General features: G+C 48.3%; 1 protein-coding gene across 3 annotated transcripts in view; it reads right to left on the reverse strand.

The window, feature by feature from the left end:
• NFATC2 (nuclear factor of activated T-cells, cytoplasmic, calcineurin-dependent 2) overlaps window positions 1–24,904 on the reverse strand; it is a 196,975-nt gene that overhangs the window by 35,756 nt on the left and 136,315 nt on the right. For all 3 annotated transcript variants that reach the window (XM_006881641.1, XM_006881642.1, XM_006881643.1), the window contains exons 7-9: window positions 14,820–14,875; window positions 14,185–14,311; window positions 10,506–11,192 (exon numbers count right to left, since the gene is read on the reverse strand). In XM_006881641.1, coding sequence (XP_006881703.1) covers window positions 10,506–11,192; window positions 14,185–14,311; window positions 14,820–14,875 — 870 coding nt within the window. The remainder of the gene's footprint in view (window positions 1–10,505; window positions 11,193–14,184; window positions 14,312–14,819; window positions 14,876–24,904) is intronic.

The following is a 24,904-nucleotide window of genomic DNA, read 5'->3' on the forward strand; positions in this document are numbered from 1 at the left end:
AACAACAATCATACTTTATAGGAACAGGCTTCCACATCTCTTTCCTGTGGAGCATCTGGTGGGATGCTCTGACCCTCTGATTAGTGGTCCAATGCTTAACCCAGGACTCCACACAGGAGACGCATGTGAGGTAGATTTCCTGGCTTGAGGCCATAAGCTCCTTCAAGCAAACATGACAAGTTTCACCCAAGGAAATTGGGGAAGGGCTCTCAGATCTGTCCTCTAGGACCTTGGCCTAACTGGACTCACATGAAAGCGACAGGGCAGGAGGGAGTTTGGGACCCTGTTTGGAAAGAGTACCTTTGTTTTCCCTCTTAAACACACAGATTTTTAAAAACTGAAGCATGCTACAAGTCCTGCAAGAATCAGTTCCATCCATAAACAGATACCGTGAGAGCCGGAACTCAGGGAGACGGTCTTGTTCAGGTTCTCACGAGTCTTCCGCCTTTGACAGGGCACAGTCTTTGTACCTCTCTCACCCTCTGTTTGTTCATTCTCTCTTGTGCGTGCTCTCTTTTCTCTCTCTCTTTTCGCTCGCCCACCCGCCCTCCCTCTCTCTCTCTCTCTCTCATTGTGTTTAGTTGGAACTAACTCATAGCTGACCCTCCATTTGGCTTCCAAGACTGTAAACTGACAAGGAAGAGATTACCTGACCCCAGGAGAATGCATCTGGTGGGGTCAAAGTACCAGCAAAGCTCAGTCTTTGAGACAGCAGCCCAGCCCCCGGGGGCTCCATTCCCAGAACCCCTCACTCGCCATTACTGGACAGCAGCTGAGCCTGCCCTCTCTGGGGACTTCCTGCCTCGCTCCTGGAGAGCTGCTCTGGGCTTGCTGTGTGTGGTAACTAAGCTCACTCTCCACACAACCATCAAAAAAATAGACCACACCGCCTCCAAGTCGATTCCAACTCATACCACCCCCTCCACCAGGTTCCCAAGACTGCACAATCTTTCCCCCTTTTCATTTTAACATTGTTTTAATCAAGTAACATAGGTGTTTGAAACAGGAAATTTCCAGACAGTCGAATAGAGCAAAGTGAAGGGTTACTCTCTGAGGACAACCTCTGTGAACAAGACTCAGATGATGTGAATTTTAATTCCATTTTGACACCTGATTTGGGTGTTTGTGAGCTTGGGACAGCTCAGCTCACCATTATTTCCTGCAGAATTCTAAACTGGCCTCACAGCAAAGAAATCAGACAACCTAGGTGAGATGAAAAAAACCTTCCCTTTGGTGACAAGTGACATACAGCAGGTAGGTTCCTGTCCTGCTCTTACCAGGAGCTGGCAAAGGCAGGTGGGGGCCTGTTCTTACACATATAGCAGGACTCTAGGTTTCAAATCCTTCAAATACCTAACTAACAAGGTTTAACTTATATCAAATATCTGTAGAATTTCAATGTGAAAATTATTTACCTACATTTTATAGGAGGGTGTCATTATAATGTGTGAGACGGGTCACACACAAGGTAGTAAGATATCTTTTTTTTTTTGGTGAGAAAAATTTATTACATTTAGAATTAGCCTGCTGGACTCAGTTTAGATGATCCCAATTTTGTTGGCAACATCCAAAGCATCATAATCAGGAGCAAGTCGAACATAGGCCTTCTTCTCTCCATCAGGCCTAATCAAAGTGTTGACCTTGGCCACATCAATGTCATAGAGCTTCTTTACAGCTTGTTTAATTTGGTGCTTATTGGCCTTGACATCCACAATGAACACAAGTGTGTCGTTACCTTCTGTCTTCTTCATGGCTGACTCAGTGGTCAGGGGAAATTTGATGATGGCCTAGTGGTCAAGCTTGTTTCTCCTGGGAGCGCTCTTCCGGGGGTATTTGGGCTGCCGTTGGAGTCTCAGCGTCTTAGGCCGCCAGAAGGTGGGTGACGTGCGGATCTTCTTTTTTTGGCTGTGGACGCCCTTCAGGACGCCTTCTTGGCCTTCAATGCCTTTGCTTTGGCTTCAGTTTTGGGAGGGGCAGGGGCTTCCTTCTTCGCTTTCGGTGCCATCTTCGTAGAAAGGCGTAAGATTATATCTTAATGGAAGGAGACTGCCCATCTGTCTCCTAAGAGCAGCTGCAGACGTGTCACCAGTGTTCCCCAGTAACCCTGATCATCATCTTTTCATCAAAGGGAAGCTGGAGAGTTGGCCACTTGGGACCTTGTCCAAGGTCTCAGAAGCAGTGGTGAGCCCAGTGCATTGGGGAAGTCTGCAGTCAGGGATCTCTCCAAAGTGCTAAAGAGTAATGTCAGTCTAGGGACTAACATGCGCCTGATTCAGGCCAGTGGTCTTTGCAATTACTTGCTATGTATCACAGAGCTGGACAAGGACTAAGGTAACAGAAGAATTGATGCCTTTGAGATGTGCTGGAGAAGAGTAATGAACGTATCATGGACTGTCAGTAGAACAACCAGTCTGCCTTGGAAAGTTTCACCTTGGAGGCTAGGATTTTGAAGCTCCATCTCACATACTTTGGGCATGTGGCCAAGAAGGACCAGTCCTTAAAGAAGGACATCATGCTTGGAAGGGTGGAGGGACAGTTCAGGAGAGGAAGACCCCAAATGAGACAGACTGACATAGTTGACATCATGACTGGGGTAATGGGTGTTGGTGTGTCAGAGTCAGTGAGACTGGCTCAGGATAGGGCAGGCTTCAGAGCTACCGTACACAGGGTTGCTATGGGTCACAGGCAATTCAATGTCACATAACAACAAATACTGTTGAGGAACAAATTGTGTAAGAATGATTGATTTGGGTTCTCAATTTTCCCAGAAGTCTCTTCTCTTCCTTTTCCATGAGTGGCCTCAGGTGATCCCCAAAATGGTTTTGCTACTCACTTGACGCAGAAAACCCCACAAAATCATGCAAATCAAGAGGCTCAAATCTCCGCGTCCATTTTAAGAACACCCAGGAAACTGCCCAGGCCATCAAGGGTACGTATATCCGGAAAGCCACCAAGTATCTGAAAGATGTCACCTTTACAAAAGCAGTGTGTGCCCTTCTGACGTTACAATGGTGAAGCTGGTAGGTGTGTCCAGGCCAAACAGTGGGGTTGGACACAGGGTCGGTGGCCCAAAAAGAGTGCTGAGTTTTTGCTGCATATGCTTAAAAAGGCTGAAAGTAATGCTGAACTTAAGGGTTTAGATGTTGATTCTCTGGTCATTGAGCATCTCCAGGTGAACAAAGCTCCCAAGATGTGCTGCTGCAAGTACAGAGCTCATGGTCGGATTAACCCCTCCGTGAGCTCCCCCTGCCATAATGACATGATCCTTACAGAAAAGGAACAGATGGTTCTTAAACCAGAAGAGGCTGCTGCCCAGAAGAAAAAGATGCCCCAGAAGAAACAGAAGAAAACAAAAAAGTTACGGCTTGAGAATACATCATCAAATAAAATAACTTGGAAAAAGGAAAGAATGATTGAAAACCAATACACTTTGTAAACTTTCACTCTAATCACAATTAGAAAACTTAAACAAAAGGCAAAAAAACAGAAAGAAATGGGCCCAAGCAAGAGTCGAAAAAGGGTTTGAAACAGAGTCTGGTAACACTGACCTGTCCCCCTGGAATCTCCTAGACTGTGGAAACCGCCCCAACCCACATAACTGGACACATTCACCAAAAAGGAGTTCACATCCCAGGGTCAGAGACAGAAAAATGACACTTAGAACTGTTCTGTCTGACCTCCAGACAATGCTGTGGGTTTGTAATGTCTCCCCTCACTGGCATATTCCACAGCAGGGAAAATTTAAAGGTTCCCAGCATCTCAGCTCTTAAAACCATGTTGTTGAAGGTAAGACATCAGACACAGAAGAATATAGTGCTTGTGCTAAGAATACAGAAGAAATGTCTGTTGAGAAGAACATGAGCTGACGGAAGGCAGGTAACGTTGGCAGGGGCACACGGGGCTTCTGGACAAGCAGGAGATTCCTTGGTTTGATTAAGGGGGTCTCACTACATGGATGGCCCACTTGGTAAAGTTCACAGAATACAGTATTAATTTCAAGAAGTATTTTTCCCAATATTTAAATAGTCCAATATTTTTTATCACTCTAGTTCAAAGGCTGCAGAGGGTCAAGGATTGCAGCCTTCAGTATGGACTGAGGCTCAATGTCAAGAAGACAAAAATTCTCACCACTAGACCAATCGGTAGCACCAGGATGGATGGTGAAGAGATTGAGATTGTTCACAGCTTCCATTTGCTCGGCTCCACGGTCAACACTCTTGGCACCAGCAGCCAGGAAATTGAAAAACGTATTGCGATGGGAAAGTCTGCTGTTAGGGACCTCTCTAAAGTACTCAAGAGCAACGGTGTCTCTCTGGAGACTAAGGTGCGCCTGATAGAGGCCATGGTTTTTGCAATCACTTGTTATGCATCAGAGAGTTGGACAATGACTAGGGAGGATAGAAGGAGAATTGACGCCTTTGAGCTGTGGTGCTGGAGAACAGTATTGAATGTACCATGGACTGCCAAGAAAACAAACAGATTCATCCCAGAGAGGGTTAAACCAGGCTATTCCTTGGAGGCAAGGATTTTGGGGCTTCGTCTGACATACTTTGGACATGTTGTAAGGAGAGACAGGTCTTTTGAGAGGGACATCATGCTGGGTAGAGTAGAGGGACAGCGCAGGAGGGGAAGACCCTCTATGAGGTGGATTGATTCAGTGACTGGGGTAATCGGGATGGGTGTGTCAGGGGCAATGAGATTGGCACAGGATACAAGAGGGTTTAGGGCTGTTGTACATAGGGTTGCTATGAGTCACAAATGACTCGATGGCACATAACAACAACAACAACAGTTCAAAGGGTGTTTTAAGTATGTCATAGGAAGAACACAGAAGTTCCTTTGATATGAAGCAGGACTGGCTAGTATTCTATCCCACTGGTTAGTGAATTCTCCCTCACACATACACACACACTCACCCTCACCATGACCATCTTTACCCCACCGTTCACCATCCCCAAGCCACAGTCAAAGGTCCCAGCTGTCACAGAAGCCATGCGCTTCCTCCTAGTCCAGTCACAGAACATGACTGAGGGTCTCAGGGTCTCTGGTCTGTGGCTGTGTGGTATAAGTCACTGCCTCAACGTCTTCAGTGGGTTTGTGGTGAGGACACATTGGCTCCTTGACCTGAAAAACCCAGGTCAGTGGCCAAATCACCAAGAGAACGTGTTACCAGCAGCACCCAGAGAGAGTGGCATATGAGGTCCGTCTGTCCTGACACCTGTCCACGTGCCAAGCTAGCTGCTCCCATCTTCCCCGTAAGGGCAGGCTGGGGCGGAGATAAGGCCGCTGTGTTTTCTGCAGCAAACGTGGTTAAGGTGCACGAATCTACGTTTGGAAATTCAAGTTACATTTTAAACAAATATCCTAATGAAAGACTCCACAGGGCACACTTTTTTGTAAACTACACTGGCTAGCTGGGTGCTCCCGCCACAAGGATGCATGTTTTTCAAATTGGACAGTTGAGCTCTGGTGGCTTAGTGGTAGGAAGCTGCACTGCAATCCAAATGCAGGCGGCTGGAATCTACCCACTGTTCCTCGGGAGAAGGATGGACAATCTCCTCCGTGTGATTAACAGACTGAAAACTCGCTGGAGGGTAAGCTTTGGGTCAGTTCTGACTTGATTGCAGGCAGCAACAACTAAGCAACATAAAATGTATGTATCCTCCTCCAGAAAGTTTAAAATGATTTTGTTTCTTTGTTTCTAACCCTGTTTCTTACAGCTGCTTCTCCAAATGGGAACTGGAGAGATTGCTCTCAAAGGTAAATCCAACCCCACTGTGGTCCTGTAGAACACTCACCCACAGCTGTCAGCACACTTTGATCAAACCCCTTAACCACTTCTCTGACCTCCAACCTACACCACTGCTGTTCGCTCTTCCTAAAACACCCTTCCCTCCTCTCTTTCTCTGGCTGGCTGCTGCCTTAATGTCACCTCGGTGGACACCCCGGTCCGTGGAGCTAACATCATCCCCACTCACACTCCAGTCCTGATCACCATTCATTCCTTTCACAGCTTTTCTTGGGCCTATGTATCTCCTCACATGGCAATGTCCACCTCCCTAACCAAACAAAACAAGCTGATTGTCATCGAGTCAGAGCAGACTCCTAGCTGACCCTCCAGTGGGCTTCTGGAGGCTGTAAATCACACGGGAGGGAACTGTCCACCCTTCTCCTGAGAGGTCACTGCTGGCCTTGTACCGAGAGAGGTGTAGCCATCGAGTTAGCGCTACAGACTATGTCCACCGCCAGAGCTGCCTGCCAGTCAAAAAGCACCGTAAAAGCACAGACCCTAATTTAGCCATGTGTGTCCCAGAGGTTCAGAACAGCACCTGATGATGTCAGGAGCCAGTCATCACTTACAGGTGTGAAGTGGTGAGAACAGGGGACACACTGGGGAGAGAAGGAGCCCTACTTAATGTAAATGGTTAAATGCTTGACTACAAACTCAACCACAGAATTGACTAAATAACTGAACTACTAACTAACCGACTAAATACCTGAACTAGTTCGTGGTTGAAAAACCCACTCGGACTGCACAGAAGACAAGCCTTGGCGACGTGCTCTTGTGAAGATGACAGCCGAGGAAGCCCTATCGGACAGCTCTGATTGGCCACATGGACCCACATGAGTCAACACTGAACCCCAAGGCGTACAACAATAAACCAAAAACTCAAACCAAATTCACAAATGCTGAGTTGATTCTGACACAGTACAGCTCTAGGGCGGAGCAGAATTACCCAGTGGGTCCCTAAGGTGGTAAACCTTTGAGAAGGCGAACCCTCTCACCTTTTCCCCACAGGAAGGCTAAGAGATTCAAACCGCTGACCGTTTGCCTAGCAACCAAGCACTTGAGCTCCTGTATCAACAACAGAGGGCTCTTTGAAGAACAGAGACTAAAGGGGTAGCATTTTCCCCAAAACAAAGCCCAGAAGGTGGGAAAGAAGGATGAATGGACACGAGAAACACAGGGAGGGGATGGGAGGAATGCTGTTACGTTGAGAGGATCACAACTAACATCGTGAAATAAAATGTGCATAAATTGTTGGCTGGAAAATTGATTGGCTTTTTTCAGCTTTCATTCAATGCACAAGTATTTGTTGTTGAGTACCATTGAGTTGGAGGTGACCCATAACTGACCCTCAAGAGGGTATTCAGATAGCTAATCACACAGGTGGAGATTATCCATCCTTCTCCCACCCAGCAGCTAGTGGATTCGAACTGTGTGCCTTCAATTCTCCCAGGGAACAGCTGGTCGATTCCAACTGTGTGTCTTTGGTATTGCAGCACAGCTTCTTACCACTTGGCTACAAGAGCTCTCTACCCACAAGAAGGGAAGAAAAAGACCAAGAAGACAAGGAAAGGGGAGGGCAGAGAGGCAAGGCCACTGTCCACTGATGAGCCCTTTCCTTCCCAGCAGGAAAAACCTCCTGATACTCAGAGCTCAGAAGCTGAGGTCTCCAGTGTTCAAGGCAGCTGACTCTGCCAAAATTCCAAGGCAAACCAGCAGCCAATCAGAACTGCACGCACAGAAATACACAAGCCCATTAGCGGAGAGAAACCTCTTTGCATGATACAGAAAAGGCAGAGATGAACCTTCAAACCCAAGCTGTCTGCTGGCCAGACATCAGTGTAATGACTCATCAGATGCCCGAGTTACCTGCTGGAGCGAGGCACCAAACCAACCCAGCTGTCCAGATCCCACAGCCACAAAGCCAAGACGGGGCTGCTCCTAGCACGGCCAGGGGTTACTGGCAGCAGCATCTGAGCACCCCGGCATCTGTGACCAAAGCTGTGCTCCATGTTCCCTTACAGCCAAAGGTGCAGTTTGGGGCACCCACTGGGCACAGCAGGCCACATGGGTCCTCCCTGTAGGTGGGCCTGGGCCGGACAGAGGCTTGCAGGGAATGGCAGTTAAGTGCTGACCATCTGATGGCCTCTTTCGAGAGACTTTACCTGTCAAATCATCTACTGTCTGTTGTGCCCCTACGGAGCCCTGGTGACGCAATGCTTAAAGATTTCAGCTGCTAACCAAAAGGTTGGCAGTTCAAACCCACCAGCCACTCTGTGGGAGAAAGAAGGGGCCGCTGGCTTGGGTTACGAGTTACAGCCTTGGGAACTTTTGGGGCTGTTCACGTCTGTCCTATAGAGTCCCTCCGAGTCAGAACTGGCTATTGCAGGGGGTCAGAGTGATGTTGTGGCCCCAGGAACCTCATGGAGGCCAAGAAGCCACACTGGACTTCAGAACGTGGGGTTTCTTTTGTTGTATCACCCAGATGCTGGGGGTGGAGGCAGAGTGGTCCAGGTCTGCATGCTGTACAACTGCAGGGATGCGACATGCACAGCGCCCCCTGGGGTTGTGCAGCACACTTCCTTGCTTGTGCCCTAGGAACTCTGGGAAGTGCCTCCTTCCCTTAATCTAGGTTTTCAAAGTCTAGTAGCCCCGTAAAGGCTCTGAGAAGTCCTGCACGAAACAAGCTTTTCCAAGAAACTTGGTTTAACTTGGGCTTCTGGCACCTTGAGCCACGGCACCCTCACTTCAGATGTCTGTTAAGATCCCACAGAGCGGGGGTTGTGCAGAGAGCATACAATATCCAACGACAGGCTCTTCAGGGGAAGCACCCTAGCCACACTCCATCCTCCAAGACATCCTCAGAGTGCATTCGAGTTACTGCTCCGCCCAGAGGTCACTGCCACCAAAACTCCCAGCCTACAGGTGATCAGAAAAGATGCACCAGGAGATCCTCAAGGGGTCACAAGCTCCCATGAAAACATCACACGCTACCAGGACTGCAGAGGACATACTGGAGGTTGTCCATGACAGGCCAGGTCACTGGCAGTGGCCTCTCGACAGCGATCCAAGGGACCCATCAGTGCTCGCTTCGGCAGCACATATACCAAGGGACCCATCAGTGTCTTTGTGGGGTAGGAGGGGCCGCGCATGTCTCGCTCAAGACCAGACCAGCACAGGGCGGCATCACCTGGGTAAGGGCTCCACCTGGCCAGTCATCATTTATTTAGAGGGAGCTCACCTGTGATACAGGCCCCAGGCGCTCGCTCAGAGAGGAATCCTGTTACAGTCACATTCCCTTTATCCACCCGCTCAAAGCATTTCTGCTTTCACTCAGTCATCCACCTGACTGCCTCTTTGAGAATAAGCACCCATCATCTTGGCTGTGAGTGGGTCAAGGAAGAAGTGATCTCTCTTAAAACACAGCTGGCAACCCTAATCTGCTTGCATCTGGTTATTCTGGGTTAAACAGATCAATTATTAACACACTGGTGCGCGGAGGTCAGCACCCGCCAGCCCATGAGGTCATCTGATATATTACACCGGATGGGCAAGCCAGTCATGGCTGGTCAGTTTCTGCTGACAGCTTCACGAGAGAGGACCTAGAAGCCACTAGAAGACAGAGAACCCCTCCAGTAACCTGGCTCACCTCGACTGGGACTGAGTGACTACTGAGGGGGCTCTGTGACCAAATGTGGGCTCTTGGGTCAAGTAGAACCTGCTTGATAATAACCATGATGGCTGCTCTGACATTTTTGAGCCTGATTCCAATTCTTTGGCTCAGTTTTGCGAGTTCTTTTTCCAAAGTGATTGTGATTTCAGGGAGCATGAGATGCTACGGCCTGTGAAATGCTAAGCTGGTGCTGTGGGTGGCAGATAAGGTTGTAGGGGTTTAGCCTTCTGTTAAAAGCCTCCAATTGTCTGCTTGCTTTTTTTCTGGTGCCCTTCCCGCCCCCCACGCCCAGGGTGGCTGCTCTGCCTCTCCCAATAACTCCAGCTGCACCTGGTTGATGCCAGGTGAAGCTTTCTAATACCACATACTCCCCGAGGTCACTGGCCACCAGGACACACAGTTGCTCCACTAAGACACCCTCTGGCCAAGCCCTGCACCAAGTGGTGTGGGCACCTCCACCCTCACACAAAGACCTCTCTACGCCTTTCCTGGGCCCAGCCACAACGGAAGCCCACTGCCTCCCTCCCCTGGCCTGCCCGCGAGTCCCCATTCACGTGCCCTTCTCAATGGGCTTTCTTCTTCTGTCTTCTCCTCCTACCCCCAAAATACACAAAAAGGGAACTCAAAAGTGGGGGCTTTCTTCTCTCTGTGAATAGAAGGGGTTGGCCTTCTTTCCTTTCTGGCTTCCTATCCCGAGTCTAAATTTGGCCACTGAAAAGCGAGTGCTGCAGTTAACACCGACCCAGCTTGTGACCCGGGGACACCCCTCCAGCCAGGAAGGCCTTCGTTCATTTCTTTTGGGGGGTGGAGTGGGGTGAGGCATCTAAAACTGTTATCACCACCCTCAAACTCCGGCGGGGAAGTAATTCTCACATATAACCGGATGAGGTCTTAGGGGTCATTCCAGCTATTCAAATGAAAGAAGGGGAAACCGAGGCCCAAAGTGACTAATGACTCCATCCAGGCCACTTGATTAACCTTCTGGGTGAGAGGTCATTCGGGGACATCATTCTGAATGGCCACTGAAGCCAGTAAACATCTTACCGTCATCCAAGTAGGTCTGGTCCAAATTCTGTTCCTGTTTGATTGTCACTCCCGAGGGTAGTACTTCCTTTTGGTCACTCACTGGGGGTCCATTTTTGGCGGCTCTTTGGCTGGAGTTCTGCTGCTGAATGACCGTGGGATAGGAACCCGGGCTGAGCCTCTGACCTTGGCTGACCGGGGGCTGGCTGGGCCTCGCGGTGCCTGGTGGGAAATTCTCACAACACATGATGTGCTGGAATTCCTGGTGGCTCCCACAGCGGAGCTGCTGGTTGGTGGGGGAGTAGTGGATGACCGGCGAGGCCTGCTGACCGGCTGGGGATGGCTGCAGCAGGGCTGCACCCTGGGCCTGAGAGCCAGTGTGCACCAGCACCGAGCGGTGGGCATCGGAGATGGACAGGGGCGCGGCCATGAGGGTGGGCTGCTGGTAGCCCAGCAGGCTGGGGCTCAGGCTCTTGCTCCGTTGGTAGAGGACGGCCGCTGGGTTCTGTTGCTGGTAGCAGGCATCAGGGGACGAGAGCCCTGAGCGGAACTGCTGGCAGGGAGCCATGGTGGCCACGAGGCAGGAGGGGGACTCGGCCACCATCGGGTGCTGCGGGTAGTAAGGCTGGCTGCCCAGGCCCCCATGGGCGGGGCTGCAGATCAGAGTCGGGTCATACTCGTCGCTGGGCTCCGTCTTGATGGCTGGAACTGTGAGGAGAGAAAAGGCACATGGGCACACAGCTAATGAGTCGCACTGTGCCAAGAGGTGGCTCGGGAAGCACTGGAGAAGGTGGGTCCACACAGCTGGAATCAGGCGGCTGGGGCTCTGGTGCTCATGGACTCTGCGCAAGAGGATCCTTATCAAGTTAAACTTGACCTACAGATTTCCAGTCCTGACGGTGGCTGGCCAGTCTGGCTGAGCCCCTGGACATGGGCTGTCCATTTTTTTCCCCAAGGGAGAGCTTGGATGAGAGGGTTTTTTATTTCCAGTTATACCTCTCCCTTAGTAGTTCCTGCCTTTCTTCCACGCTTTTATTACTAGAACTTAGCATGATCTGGAAGGAGCTTTGATGGCACAGGGGTTAATACACTCAGCAGCTAACTGAAAGTTTGGCAGTTCAAACCTACCAGCTGCTCCACAGAACAGTCTCAGAATCCCTGCAGGGCACCTGTACTCTGTCCTACAAAGCGGCTGTGAGTCGGAACTGATGGCGGTGGGTTTGGTTTGGGATCATCATCTGATGTGTTAAATGAACTTGACCTGTTGGTTATTATTTCAATTCCTCCGACACACAAGCAGGAGGTCACTCCTCCAAAGCAGGGACTTGTGTGTTCTGTTCTGGAGGACAGTGGGGGCACTCCAGGACCCAGAAGAATACCTGGCATAACTGGCTCTCAAATATTTTCTGATGAATGAGTGACTAACCAGTGGGCATCATTGGTCACTGGAGACCACACACACCAAAGTGCTTGGTCCATACTGGTCCTGCTTGGTCATATTCTGGGGCATGAGACAGCCTGGATGTGGGCCTCACCATCCTCATTTTTCACCAAGAAGTGATCCTATCTACCCCGGGGAGACATTTATGGCACCGATGAGAGGAATACGCCACATGTTTACATGGTAACTTGTTTACAGTCGGTACCCAATACTTGTGGCTACTGCTCTTATCACCATTTTTTTAATTAAAATTATTATTGCTGCTCCTGTCAGAATTCTCATGGCCTTTCCTCTCTCCCTACCAGGCATCAAAACCAATACTAGGCCCAATTTGCAACCATCGAGGCGATTCTGGAAGACAGCCATGCTCTGGAAGGTACGATGCCACCAAGGCCCACTGAGGTAATTCCGACTCACAGCCACCATGCAGACAGAAGCCAAGTGCCTTCCAAGGTGACTGAGGGGTGTCCAAGCTAGTAATCTTCACCGGGGCCACATCTTTGTCCAGGAAGTGGCTGAGGGGTTCAAACCACTGACCTTATGGTTGGCAACCAATTGCTCTAACTACCTTAACATCAGACCTTCTGGTGCCCAGTCACAAGCATTTGTCTATTCCCAGTATCCTGTACTAAGAAGGGCCAGCCTGGGAGTGAGGAAATCAATTGTCTTTTATTTGCCGTAAATCAGTGGTGGGACAAGAAACTGACTTTGAGGGTGTTCCCAAGCACTGGGAGGTTGAGGGAGGTTCAGCATCAAAAGCAAAAATGCAGGCCTGACTCCTACCCATGGAAACTGTTTCTCAGGATGCTGTCAAAGGCCGTGTTTTCAGGCCCCGGCCCAAGTGGAAGACTGGATTTTCCCTCTGGCCATGATTGGGCAGACCAGCGCCATGCCCGCCCCTCCAAGTGGCCGCCCTGCCCAAATGAGCGTAGAGAGAACCATAAAACCTAATTGGAAAACTACATTGAAATGGTGGTCGAGTCTGCAGTCCAGGGCCTTCCCAGCGATTCTCTCCCACAGGCTTGGGTCCCTTTAGCCTCAGCCACCTCACGGTGGCTGCTGACCAGTGTGGGACGTGGGACCTGGGACACTGGCATGCTTATGGGGGCCGGGACAGCCGTGGGAGGGGAGCAGGAACCAGCGCAAACCTACAAAAGCGCCTGGCCGGAGCCAAGGCCACTCGCTCTGCTGGCCGGGATGCCCCTTTGGCTTAAAGCTCAGAGCGCCCAGAGGCTCCATGTCACACTCCCAACAACAGAAATGACACTCTGGTCAGAGTCACCGGTCATGGGCTCCTGTTCTTGGAAAGATGACTGCTCGGTCTGGCTCAGCCCCGGGAAGTTTCTAGTCTGTTGTTCCAAGGGGAGAGCTCAGAGAATTTGTATTAAATGACACTTCTGCTTCCTCCTCTCCCTGGCAGTCCTTTATCATCATCTGGGGACAGCACTAGCATCGCTATCGTCCATTATCTGAGTCCCCTCTATGAGGATGGAGGCTCCACAAAGGGCAAGGATTCCTACATGTTGTTCACCATTGTGTCACCAAGAACAGTAGCTGGTGCTCAGATACATCTGGACAAATGAATGAAAAAAGACACCTGGCACCCTGGTGGAGCTATGGGATAGTGTGAGCGTGACACCTCCTGGCTTGGTGTCCACCAGCTTGGCCACACGGTGACTCCAGACTAAGGGTCAACGACAGAGTCTGCAGGTTCTCAGGCTTAGTCACCTTCTGTCTCTATCCCGAGGAAACCTAGTAGTAAGACCACTGTGAGTTGCAATCAGCTCAACAGCTCCTAACAACAACATTAGCCAGGCAGGCGCCTTGGCAGCATGGTAGAGTAGGTGCTGGGCTGTGAACCCACAGGTCAGCAGTTCAAACTCATGATCTCTCTGCAGGAGGAAGAAGTGACAGTCTGCTTTCATGAAGGCTGACCGCAGCCTCGGAAACCCCACGGGGCAGTTCTACTCTCTCATGGGGCTGCTGTGAGCTGGAATCAACTGGCTGGCAGTGGTTTGTGGGGTTTGTTTTGGTTTTGGGGTTGTTTTTCTGTTGTTATTTTATCTACCAGGCATTTCAGGTGCATTTGCGTTCCTAAGTCTTAAAGATATAAATCCCATTTGGCAGATGGAGAAACTGAGGCTCAGAGAGCTGAGTCACTTGGCCAAGGAGACACAGCTAGGGTCAGACCTTAGGGGCCTTGCCTGCTAGCCTGTGAGGTCTTTCCCCACCAAAGGGGCCCCAACAAGAATGCCTCACCTGGGTTGTAGGTAAAGTGTTGAGGCTGGCTTCGTTTCCTCTTCCCATTGATGACATAGAAGTTCACCTTCACGGAAGCACGGATGTGCTTGTTCCGGTACTCGGGGATCTCAACAAAAAGCATGTTCTGGAAAGCAGGAAGTGGTCACTGCAGCAATGCCAGAATCCCTGTGTCAGGTCCTAAGCACGTTCACACTTGTCACACGTTCGCCTGGCCCGTCTGAAATGAACCCTGGCACCTTCTGTCCCTCCAAGAGGAAATGCTAAGGGGACAGCATTTCCTCAGCTGTAGTTACTCTGTCCAAGGGCATTACGATGGCACAAGCTATGATGCAGGGGACCTGGTGTCCAGTGAATGTTTCACCCGGACATCAATTCAACCCGCAGTCATTCAAAGTTCACTGGGTGCCAGCATGGAGTCCAAGGGCATTACGATGGCACAAGCCATGATGCAGGGGACCTGGTGTCCAGTGAATGTTTCACCCGGACATCAATTCAACTCACAGTCATTCAAAGTTCACTGGGTGCCAGCACGGCGCCCGGGGCTTTGATCGGGAAGTTGAAATAGGAGGAGGAAAACGAGCATGAGGCAGGCAGAGGGAAGGGAAAGAAAACTGTCTCGTCTGTGAGCTTACCGGCTGGCTCTTGTCTTTGTCCACCGTGGCTTCCATCTCCCAAATCTGCTGTCCATCTGAAAGATGAAGAGTGGTAGACTCAGCAGGTGATACTGGAAACCAAAGACTCAAGACAAAAACCCACCAACTGCTAATCCACTTGCTTTAGGAATTTTTTATTTATGTAAGATGTAGGCATGCATGTATGTACATACACACGGCTCGTGTGACAGACACATTTTAGAGTCCTGGTGGCTTAGTTGAAAGGAGTTGTGCTAACAACCCACAGGTCCTCAGTTCAAATCCACCAGCTGCTCCACGAGAGAAAGACAGGCAATCTCCTGTATGATTTCTTGCTTCTGAAAACCCATTGGAAGGGAGCTCTGGTGGCCTAGTGGGAAGAAGCTGCACTGCAATCCCAGAGCTGTGCGGTTCAAACCCACCAGATACTCTGTTGGAGAAGGAGGGACAGTCTCCTCCTGTACCAGTCAGATCTGATTTGACGGTAAACACACACAAAATAATAAAACAAAAACAACCCACCCACTGGAGGGTCAGCTCTGCGTAAATTTTTATTCGATCATGCATAACAACAACATATATATGTAAGCTTTATAGTATAACCTGTAGGGAGTTGCACCGTTGACCCAAAGAACCCACCCCCTCTGGAAGTTCAAATTCACCAGCAATTCTGTAAGAGAAAAATGAAGTCTCCTCTTGTGCAATTTACCGCCTTAGAAACCCAAGAGACAGTCGGCTGTGAGTCCAGTCAGCTGCCCCAGTGAGTTTTGAGTTGGATAAATTTTATATACAAATTATATAGATACATAATTACAGGTCATAACAAAGTAGACAACATTACAAAGCCTAGGAATGGGTATTTCTGTCATCACAGGAGACTAGAGCGAGGGCTACATGGTGGAGGGGACCTGGGGGAGGGTTTGTAAAACAATGAAAGAATCTTTTCTTTTACTTTTCCATAATTTTTGGACTCATGTACTTATAACTTGTTAGTCAAATTTGTGTCTTCTAGGTTGCAACACCCCCATGATACATCTTCAAGGATATGAACATGTACGGCCAAGCACAATCAATAAGAGTGCATCTAAATTCCAAAATCAATCTCCATAACAGTCTATGTGTTTCCTACTGCCAAAGGGGCCCTTCAGAGTAGTGAGAGAAGATCTTCACCCTGAAACCCACAGCGTCCCTTTTCAGCAGGAAGTAGCTAAGAGAATACGCCATCCCCTTTTCCTTATGACTCAGGGTGAAGACTCTCTCAGGGAGGAGTGATAGGGAATGGCAAAGGACACACTGACAAAGAAGATTAATCAGAACTGGCTTTGACAAGCACTGTGGCATTTGGACAAGAACAAACTGGGAGGAGGGTAGAGAGAATAGTGCAACAATGAATGAGTGGAAACCCAAAATCTCTGTAAATGTTTATGAAAATTAATAAAATATAGAAAAAAAAATTGTGTTCTTTGAACAGAACAAGGTGATACCAAGCAGTTTCAAATAAGGAAGGTGTGTGCCAGGGTTGAATCCTGTCGCTTGTGTGCTAAGTAAAATACTCTGCGAAGCTGAACTTGTATGAAGAAAGAAGCGTCAGGATTGGAGGAAGACTCCTCAACAACCTGCACTAGAAGGTTACACAGATGACACACCCTCGCTTGCTCAAAGTGAAGAGAACCTGAAGCACTTGCCGGTCAGGATCAAGACGAGGGAGGCCTCGTAGCAAGAAGCTAAGCTGCAATCCCCAAAGTGCGCAAATCAAATCCACCAGATGTTCTGCTGGAGAAGGAGGGGCAATCTCCTCCTGTACCAGTCAGGTCTGATTCAACAGTACACAAGAATAACAACAAAAACTAAAGATCAAAGACTAAATAGCCGTCACTACAGAGTACACTTCAACATCAAGAATACAAAAATCCTCACAGGAGGACCAATAAACATAATAAAGATGAAAGATTGAAGTAGTCCGGGAGTGCATTTTACTTGGATCTACAGTCCATGGAAGCCCCAGTCAAGAAATCAAATTCATAGCACACTGGGGAAATCTATTGAAAAAAAAACTTCTTTGGGGAGGAGTAAAGATATCACTTTGAGGACAAAGGTGCACCTGATACAGGATCTTCAATCGTATGTGAGGCATACGATTGAATGTAATCATATTCAAAACTGTAAACGTTGGACAATGAACAAGGAAAATTAAAGAATCGATGCCTTTGAATAGTGGTATGGACAACACACATTGAATATTTCATGGGCTGCCAGAAAAATAAACAAAATTTTCCTCAGGGAGAAATACAACCAGAACACTCCTTAGAAGGATGGTGCAGTATCATGTCACATACTTTACACATGTTATAAGGACAGGCCAGTCACTAGAGAGGGACATCATGTTGATAAAGTCAAAGAGGAAGGCCCTTGGCAAGAAGGATTAGCGTAATGTCACAAGAATGGGATGAAGCATTACAGCTATTACGAAAATGGTACAGGAGCAGACAGCGTTGTATTCTGCTGTACATGGGACTGCGAGGAGACAGAAGTCTCTCAAGGGCCCTGACAAGTGAAAGACAGATGGACAGATATGGATGGATAGACGGAAGGATGGACAGATGATAGATGGATGGATGGATGGACAGACGGATGGATAAAGTAGATTACCTACATTATTTATTCTTTTCTTTTTCCAATGTGAATACATTTTTATGATAGAAAAGTAGTCAACAGACAAAACGAGAAATGAAGAACTGTCCATAATTCTACCATCTAAAGAGAACCTTTTTCTGTTCTTTATATATTTCATTATAAAACAAATAATGGTGTTACACTGTGTTTTACAAACATGCTTTGTTCCATCAAAGGCTATTTCCAAAATGTCCCACATTTACAAGATGTTCCTGAGGCATCACCACAGGTCACTAGGAGTCTCAGATGCACTTTCTTTATTGTGATCCAGGCTGCTTAAATACTTATCTTTAGACAGGAGGCACGGAGTGTATCCTAGTTGGGAGCCACTCGAGGAGGAGGAAATGCCGGCACATACCCTCCCACCCCAACTCTCTGCCTTTCAGTCCACAGAGAGCTCGGCTTTTATATGATTTCTTCCAACAATCGATGAAGGGGTTTTCCCTCCACAGTACCATCTCTTTGCCTGGAGCAGAGTACTATTTCCCCAGTTTGGGGCCAACAAGTTGGGCCAAACAAAACTCAGTACTTGCAGAGAAGAGATTCCTCTCGCTGACCACCTACATTGGCCATTGGGCAGTCTTTGGCCGAAAGAAATCATTTCCACAAGTGTTTCCAGGGTGTTTTGTGGAACACTGGTTCTGAAGGATATTAAATGATTTTATGAGAAGAGGGAAAGCAATTCAGCAAGCTAATAAGCATTTGGAAAACGCTGAGTCAAAATCAAACAGATCTCCCTGTTGCAGGACTTCTCAGAACCTTTACCATGCTCATGTATCAAGTAATTCTCCATGGTGGTTCACAGTATGTAACACCTCCCAACAATTGCCAAAGAGCTCCCCATCCCACCTATTCAGCCCAGCTATCAGCATCATCTGTGACAGGTCAGATTTGAGAGCATGAAATCTTGATTCTTAAAGCTCATCCTTAGGGAGCTCTGGAGGCCTAGTGGCAAGACGCTGCACTGCAATCCCAGAAGTACGCGGTTCGAATCCACCAGGCGCTCTGGAGAAGGAGGGGGCAATCTCCTCCTGTACCAGTCAGATCTGATTTGATGGTATGCGTAAAAAATAATACAATAAAAATAAAATAAAGCTCATCCATGCAAGTCTGGTTTGAAACAGGACTTCAACTTACCAGTTTAGAACATATCACCCCAAAGCACAGGAAAATGCCAACACTGGTGTAAACTGATGATTATAGCAATTAGTAAGCACTGAATAAACTAGAAATCCTCATAACCAAGTTCTGCAAGTTCTGACCCAACAGTTCTAGAAGGTGTAACTGCAGAGATGACTAAGGAGGACGGGGGAGAAGTCAAAAGTAGAAGGGAAAGGAAGTTGATGTACAGACGCTGTTTCAGTGTGAGATCCCAAGGGTAGAGACCAAGTCACGTATCACCAAGTCCCAACACACAGCAGGTGCTTAACTGTGGCAAGATTTCTCAGCCCTAGTTTGTCCCTGCTGAGTTCCCATAGCACCAGGGTTCTTCCATCACTTCTCTCTCACCATAAAAACAGGATCTGATTGAAAAAGCTATTGCTCCCAAATTAGTTGTAAAGTTATTTGTAAATTATGCCTAACTTGGGAGGGACTGGAGAGCATTATGCTGAGTGAACTAACTCAGTCCCATAAGGACAAATATTGTATAAGACCATTATTGTAGAATGAGTATAAGGATCCAGGAGGGGTGGGAGAGGCTGGAAGCAGAGAGATGTGGATGTACAGGGGGAAGATGGGCTTAATTATTGGGTTGTACAATTTGATGGGGGGGGGGAGGGAAATTGAAAGAATTTGTTCGAATTTGTATTAGAATTTTGTAAATAAACTAATGAAAAGAAAAACGTCAACTTGGGGAGGGGGAAAGGAGGGAGAAGGGGTTAAATGTGCAAGAATGAATGAATGAAAATCTAACTTTTCTGTGAGCTTTTGCTAAAATGACAAAATAAAAATTTTATTTAAAAATAAATCACAAGTAAACATAAAAACAAAACACCAAACAGTATCTGATTCTCCCATCCTCTGAGAAGTCACATCTTCCTCATCTCATCTCCCATCCAGAGTTCAGCCCAGGCAAGGTCTCAGTGGAGCACCTGGTCAGAATCTGGGCCCATGAGGCAGGAATCACTAAGACGGATCCTGATCCGGTCTAAGAAGTTTCTGGGCCAGTGTGGTGAAAGCCTTGGCATGTCTCCTGGCCTATAGGAATTGGTTTGGACTGACCTCATTTCAAAATGAGATTTCCCCTTCAGATTGGGATTTATTTCTTAGACAAATAACCCAGATGTTATGGCCACCCTGGGCCCCCTGCACTGGTCCCTGGCAATGGTGACCTCCTCAGAGAGCTGTCTGGCCCACTTCACACAGCACCCCCCCTCCCCAGTCGATCTCTCACTTACTCTCTTGACCTAGCAGAGCCTTCCACTACGTGAGGACCACTGGTCAGGTCCATGTGGAAAATCGTCCGTTAGAAGTTACCTGAAGTTCTTCTCACGGTTAGACAACACTTGGCCAGAAAAAGCTACCGTAAGTCTCTGCTGCTCTACCACCCCTTCCCCACCCACTCTCTGCTCCTATCAGGGAGGGAAATGACTCCCCTTCCTTCTTCCTGAACCTTCTCTTTTCTGCAGAATCAGAGCCAAGTGCCCAGGAGGCCTCACAGCACAGTGACGCTCCACACCCATTACAGCCCACCCTCCTCAGAGACCTCTGGGCCTCTGCTCTGGCCTCCAGCCCCTGAGGGAAGTCCTGACTGAGGTTCTCACTTGAAACTTTTGTCCTCCCGCCCCCTCCTCTGGGCTCCAGCCAGCACAAACAGGGACCCATAAGGCCGCACTTCCTCAGGACGCCTGAGCTGAAGTCAGGCGGTGGCCACTTCAGGGCTGGGCGGCCTCCACGCTGGCAGCCTCTAGAGTGTAGGCCTGGTGCTCAGGAAAACACAGCTGGGGCCCTGGGGGGATCTCCTGCTCACACCAACCTCCTGTCAGGACTTGAGTGACACCTCTACTGTGATACTGAACCTTCTCAGTCACAGTCTGTGCTAAACCCAGCTTCCTCTCTCCTCCTCCTGTCACCTCAACGCGTGGCCGTGTTATTCCTGCCAACTCCTAACTCTGGAGCAGACAAGCCCAGCTGCAAGCCTGGTTTTGTTACCAAGTCAACATACAGACTTGGACGGGGCACCCTGCCCCATAGCACTTGTCTTCCCTCATCGAAAATCTGGAGATACAGGGCCATTTACACCCCCCCAAGGTTGTTCTGAGGATGAACTAAAACAATAGCACTTTATTATTTTTTTTTATTAATTTTAATGAAAATTTACAGAGACTTTGGATTTCCATTCATTCATTGTTGTTCTTTTTTCCCCTGCCCACAACTCCCCCGCCCCCAGTACACCCTTCTCTTTGAAAAGTAAAAGAAAAATTCTTTCTTTGTTATACAATCCCTCCCCCTAGGTCCACTCCACTGTGCAGCCTTCGCTCTGGACTCCTGTCATGACAAAAATACCTAATCACATATCCCTTTTAAACAGTTTTCTCCCTCATCTGTTTCAATGCAGTATACATTACTTATTCCCGTCTTTCTCAGTCTCCCCTATTATTATTTTTTTTAATCAATGCTAAGTAGGCACTGTTTAAAAAAACAAAACACACACACACACCTCACTGCCATCAAATTGGACTTCCAAAAGCTGTAAATCTTAATCAGAGAGGATGTCCGTCTTCCTCCTGAGTGACACCACCAGAGGCACAGTGTCCTGGGTAGCAACAGCACCCTGCAGACGACGCCACCAGAACTCGACACACGGTTAGGGATTACGATTACAGCTACCAACAGTCATCATCTAAACATGATATTCACTGCAACAAAAGTGTTGTATTTAAAAACCCCAAGAGGTTGACTGGCTGTGTCTTTTTTTAAGGAGATCATCATGCACAGTGTCTGACTGCAATTCCAGGTACATCTACCTACGGCTGGGAGGCAGCTTACAAGAGGACGGTTGGTGGTTCAACACCTGGCTTCCTTCTCTTAAAAAAAATAAAAAAAAAAAATACATACATACATACATACATGAATGGGTCTTTTACTCTATCCAGAATCACAGTCAAAGGTCCTGAAAACCGGTGGGAAAAATGTGGAAGAATCCTCAAAAATCTCAAAAATGACCATGCTTACTACTCTCATAGAACCGAGTGAACTGCTCAGACAAGGGCCTTTAGTCACCTGTCCAGGGTGGGACTAACCTCATCCCCAGCTCAAGGTACAGGCAAACATTACACCTGCTTAGAAGGTGAACAGTAACACCGAGGTGGTGCTCCTCAAAACAATCCTTTAATATCAAAAGGGCAGTTTTTGCCAGGGAGAAAACTTAGAAGGGTTAAGAAGGGTGAGGATAGGACAAAAGGAAATGAGAATCACAAGGAGGAAGTGGGAAGAATGTTGTTATAATATGAGGATTATACTTAAATGTCCTAAAACACAATCTTGGAGGCTAGGGGTTTGAAGCTCCATCTCACATACTTTGAGTATGTGGGCAGGAGGGACTGGTTCTTGGAGAAGCACATCACGCTCGGAAGGGTGCATGGGCAGTGCAGTAAAGGAAAAGCCCGGATGAGATGGAGTGACACAGTAACTGGGGTGATGGGGGTACATGTGTTGGAGTCAGTGAGACTGGCTCAGGAGAGAGGAGGCTGCAGAACTGTGGTAGGTAGGGTCGCTATGAGTAGCAGGTGACTTGACGGCACATAACAACAAAACAAAATCTGTATGAATGACTGAGTGGAAAACCAATTACTCTGCAACCTTTCACTCAAAGCACAACGGGGAAAAAAAGAAATCAAAAGCAACAAGACTTAACTTTAATTTAAAAAAAGGAGCCTTCAAAAAAGAGGAACCAAAACTTGAACCAGGAGCTGAAACTAGGGTATTGTGGGATGCCTTTGCACCCCAAAGCATCAGAATCCAGAGTAAGCAGCTCTAGGGGCCCCTGCTGGCCCCTTCCCCTCAGTCCCCCTCCTCACACGTGGTCTAACTTGCTGCTGAACAAATAGACAACCCCAACAGGAAGTGAAAGTGACCATCCGCTTCCCTCTCCATGGTACGTCATCATGACAGGTGGGGGTGCACACGGGCTGGTCTCTGAGGAAGTATGAGGTTGGTAAACTATTCCAAGGCCATTTTCCTGGGCTCCTCTCTGCATTCCTCTATCCACACTTTCCCAGTGCACGAGATCTGGGGTTTTACCACTAGACACATTTAACACCTTTGCCTAAAACTTCCAATGCAACTCTACGATACTCTGCCACAAAAAAACCAAAAAACAAAAACAAAACAAAAAGAAACCCCAGGATTCTGTATCAAGTTCAAGTCCTTCACCACAGAGATGCTGTGTGGCCTCTAAGCTTCTATCTCCTTGTGGGTACAATGGGAAAGTACAATTATAGCCCCACAGAGTTGTAAGATTTGAAGCTGACAGCGTATAAAGGGCATGGAGCACAATTCCCGGCCGCTAGGTACCACTGCTATTACCACAGTGGGACTGGAGAGAGCCACAGTCCCGTGGAATTTGCCTCGACTCCCTGGATCTTCCGAGTTCCCTGCATCTGGCCACGTTGCTATCCTACTAGGGAAAAACATTTCTTTTGCTTCTGTAGCAGGTTTCTGCTTTACGCTTGTGCTGACATCCAAAGACTGTTGTACAGAATTTGCTGCCCCGTGTAAGCCCAACAGTAAGGAATAGAACTGGCCAGACATTTAGATGTAAATGTTCAGCTGGATTCCAGCTGCATTTCTTATTGCAAAAACAGAGATATTATCTAGGGCCAATATACGTAAGGCTTGGTTGAGATGAATCATCAGTCATCCGTATTTGGTATGGAATACCAAGTATCTGAGGCACAGGGGGCCTTTGGTGGTGCTGTGGTCAAAGCGCTCAGCTGGTAAATGCCTCGACGCCATCAGCAGCTCCAAGGAATGACGTGGGAATCCTTTGTAAAGATCTGTTATCGTTGCTTGTTGTCAGGACAACTGCAACCCAGAGTGACCTTATGAACAAATCAAAAGCTCGCCCCATCCTCAGAGTCTCCTCCAAACTGAAGTCCACTGATACAGTCACCATGTCAAGTCGTCTCAATGAAGGGCTTCTTCCCCCCCTCCCCACTGACCCTTGACTTTTCCAAGTAGAATGTCTTTTTCCAAGAACTTGGTGTCACCTGACAACACAAAGTATGTGAGATAAAGTTTCAGCATCCCTGCCTCTAACGTGCACCCTAGAAACTCAATGGGGCCCCTCTACTCCGCCCTGCATGGTTGCTACGAGTTGCAATCAATTTGACAGCAAGGGGTCTGGGCTGGCTTGATGTATGGCGACAGCAGGCAGCCCCTAGGATGTGGACAAGTCCCTTCCCGTCTTTCAGATGATTCACCTCAAACCTCACCACTTCCAGGAGGTCCTTTCTGGCCACTCCACCCTCTGCCTTCCCCTTTACCATGCTCCTCTGACATCATTGTTTCTCCCTGTTTGCAGTCACCCCACCTCCTCCAGGTTTTAAGCTCCCCAAGAGCCAAGGTGATGCCTCTCTTATTCCCTGCTGCCTCCCATACTACCTGCCTGGCACCCAACAGGTGCCCAGAAAACAGTAGATGAATAAATGAACAAGCGGATCTCCGACCCCTCAGTGCTCAGCAAACAGTAATCAATCAGCCTCTCATTGAGGGAAGTCTTTCCAGGACTACACTGATAATGTACTGCTGTGAGGAGCCCTCGTGTTAACGACAACTCATGGTGACCCTGTGAACAGATCTGAACTTTACCCTGTGCCATCCTCACAATCTCCACCTGTCACTTAAATCTATTTTTGCAGTCATTCTATCACTCCATCCCTGTGAGTCTCCCTCTTTCTCTGATGCTGTACTCTTCCAGTTATGGTTATCTTTTCCCTCCTGACAACATGGCCAAAGTATGTGAGACAGTTTCCCCTCATCCTTGTCTCCAAGGAGCATCCTGGTTGCACTCTGTCCAGAAGAGATCAGTGTTTGTTCTTTTGGCAGTCCGTGGGGTACTCCATACTCTCCACCAGCAGTGCCAAAAGCTTGGATTCTTCTCTGGTCTTCATTAATCACCTTCCATTCTAATGTTTTAGGAGCCCAGAGCTGGGCTGTAGACAAGAAATCGAGCACAACCAGACCTACTCTGCTCCAAGGGTACCACTGTCTGCTGCCTGCTAGGTGCCACAGAAGTCCTTTATAACCCACCACGGATCCAAACTGTGACCTGGGACTCTGAGTAGACCTGCCTTGTATGGCCCAAGCCCAAGAAGACCAAGTGTTCCTCTTCTTCTCTGGGCTCTGACTGAACACAGGAGCAAGTCTCTTGAGCAGATGTTCAGGTGACCTCTCCCATCCTAACTGAA

This window comes from Elephantulus edwardii, unplaced genomic scaffold (genome assembly GCF_000299155.1).
Source record: "Elephantulus edwardii isolate Elephantulus edwardi_28Jun2011 unplaced genomic scaffold, EleEdw1.0 scaffold00015, whole genome shotgun sequence".
Classification (NCBI taxonomy): domain Eukaryota; kingdom Metazoa; phylum Chordata; class Mammalia; order Macroscelidea; family Macroscelididae; genus Elephantulus; species Elephantulus edwardii.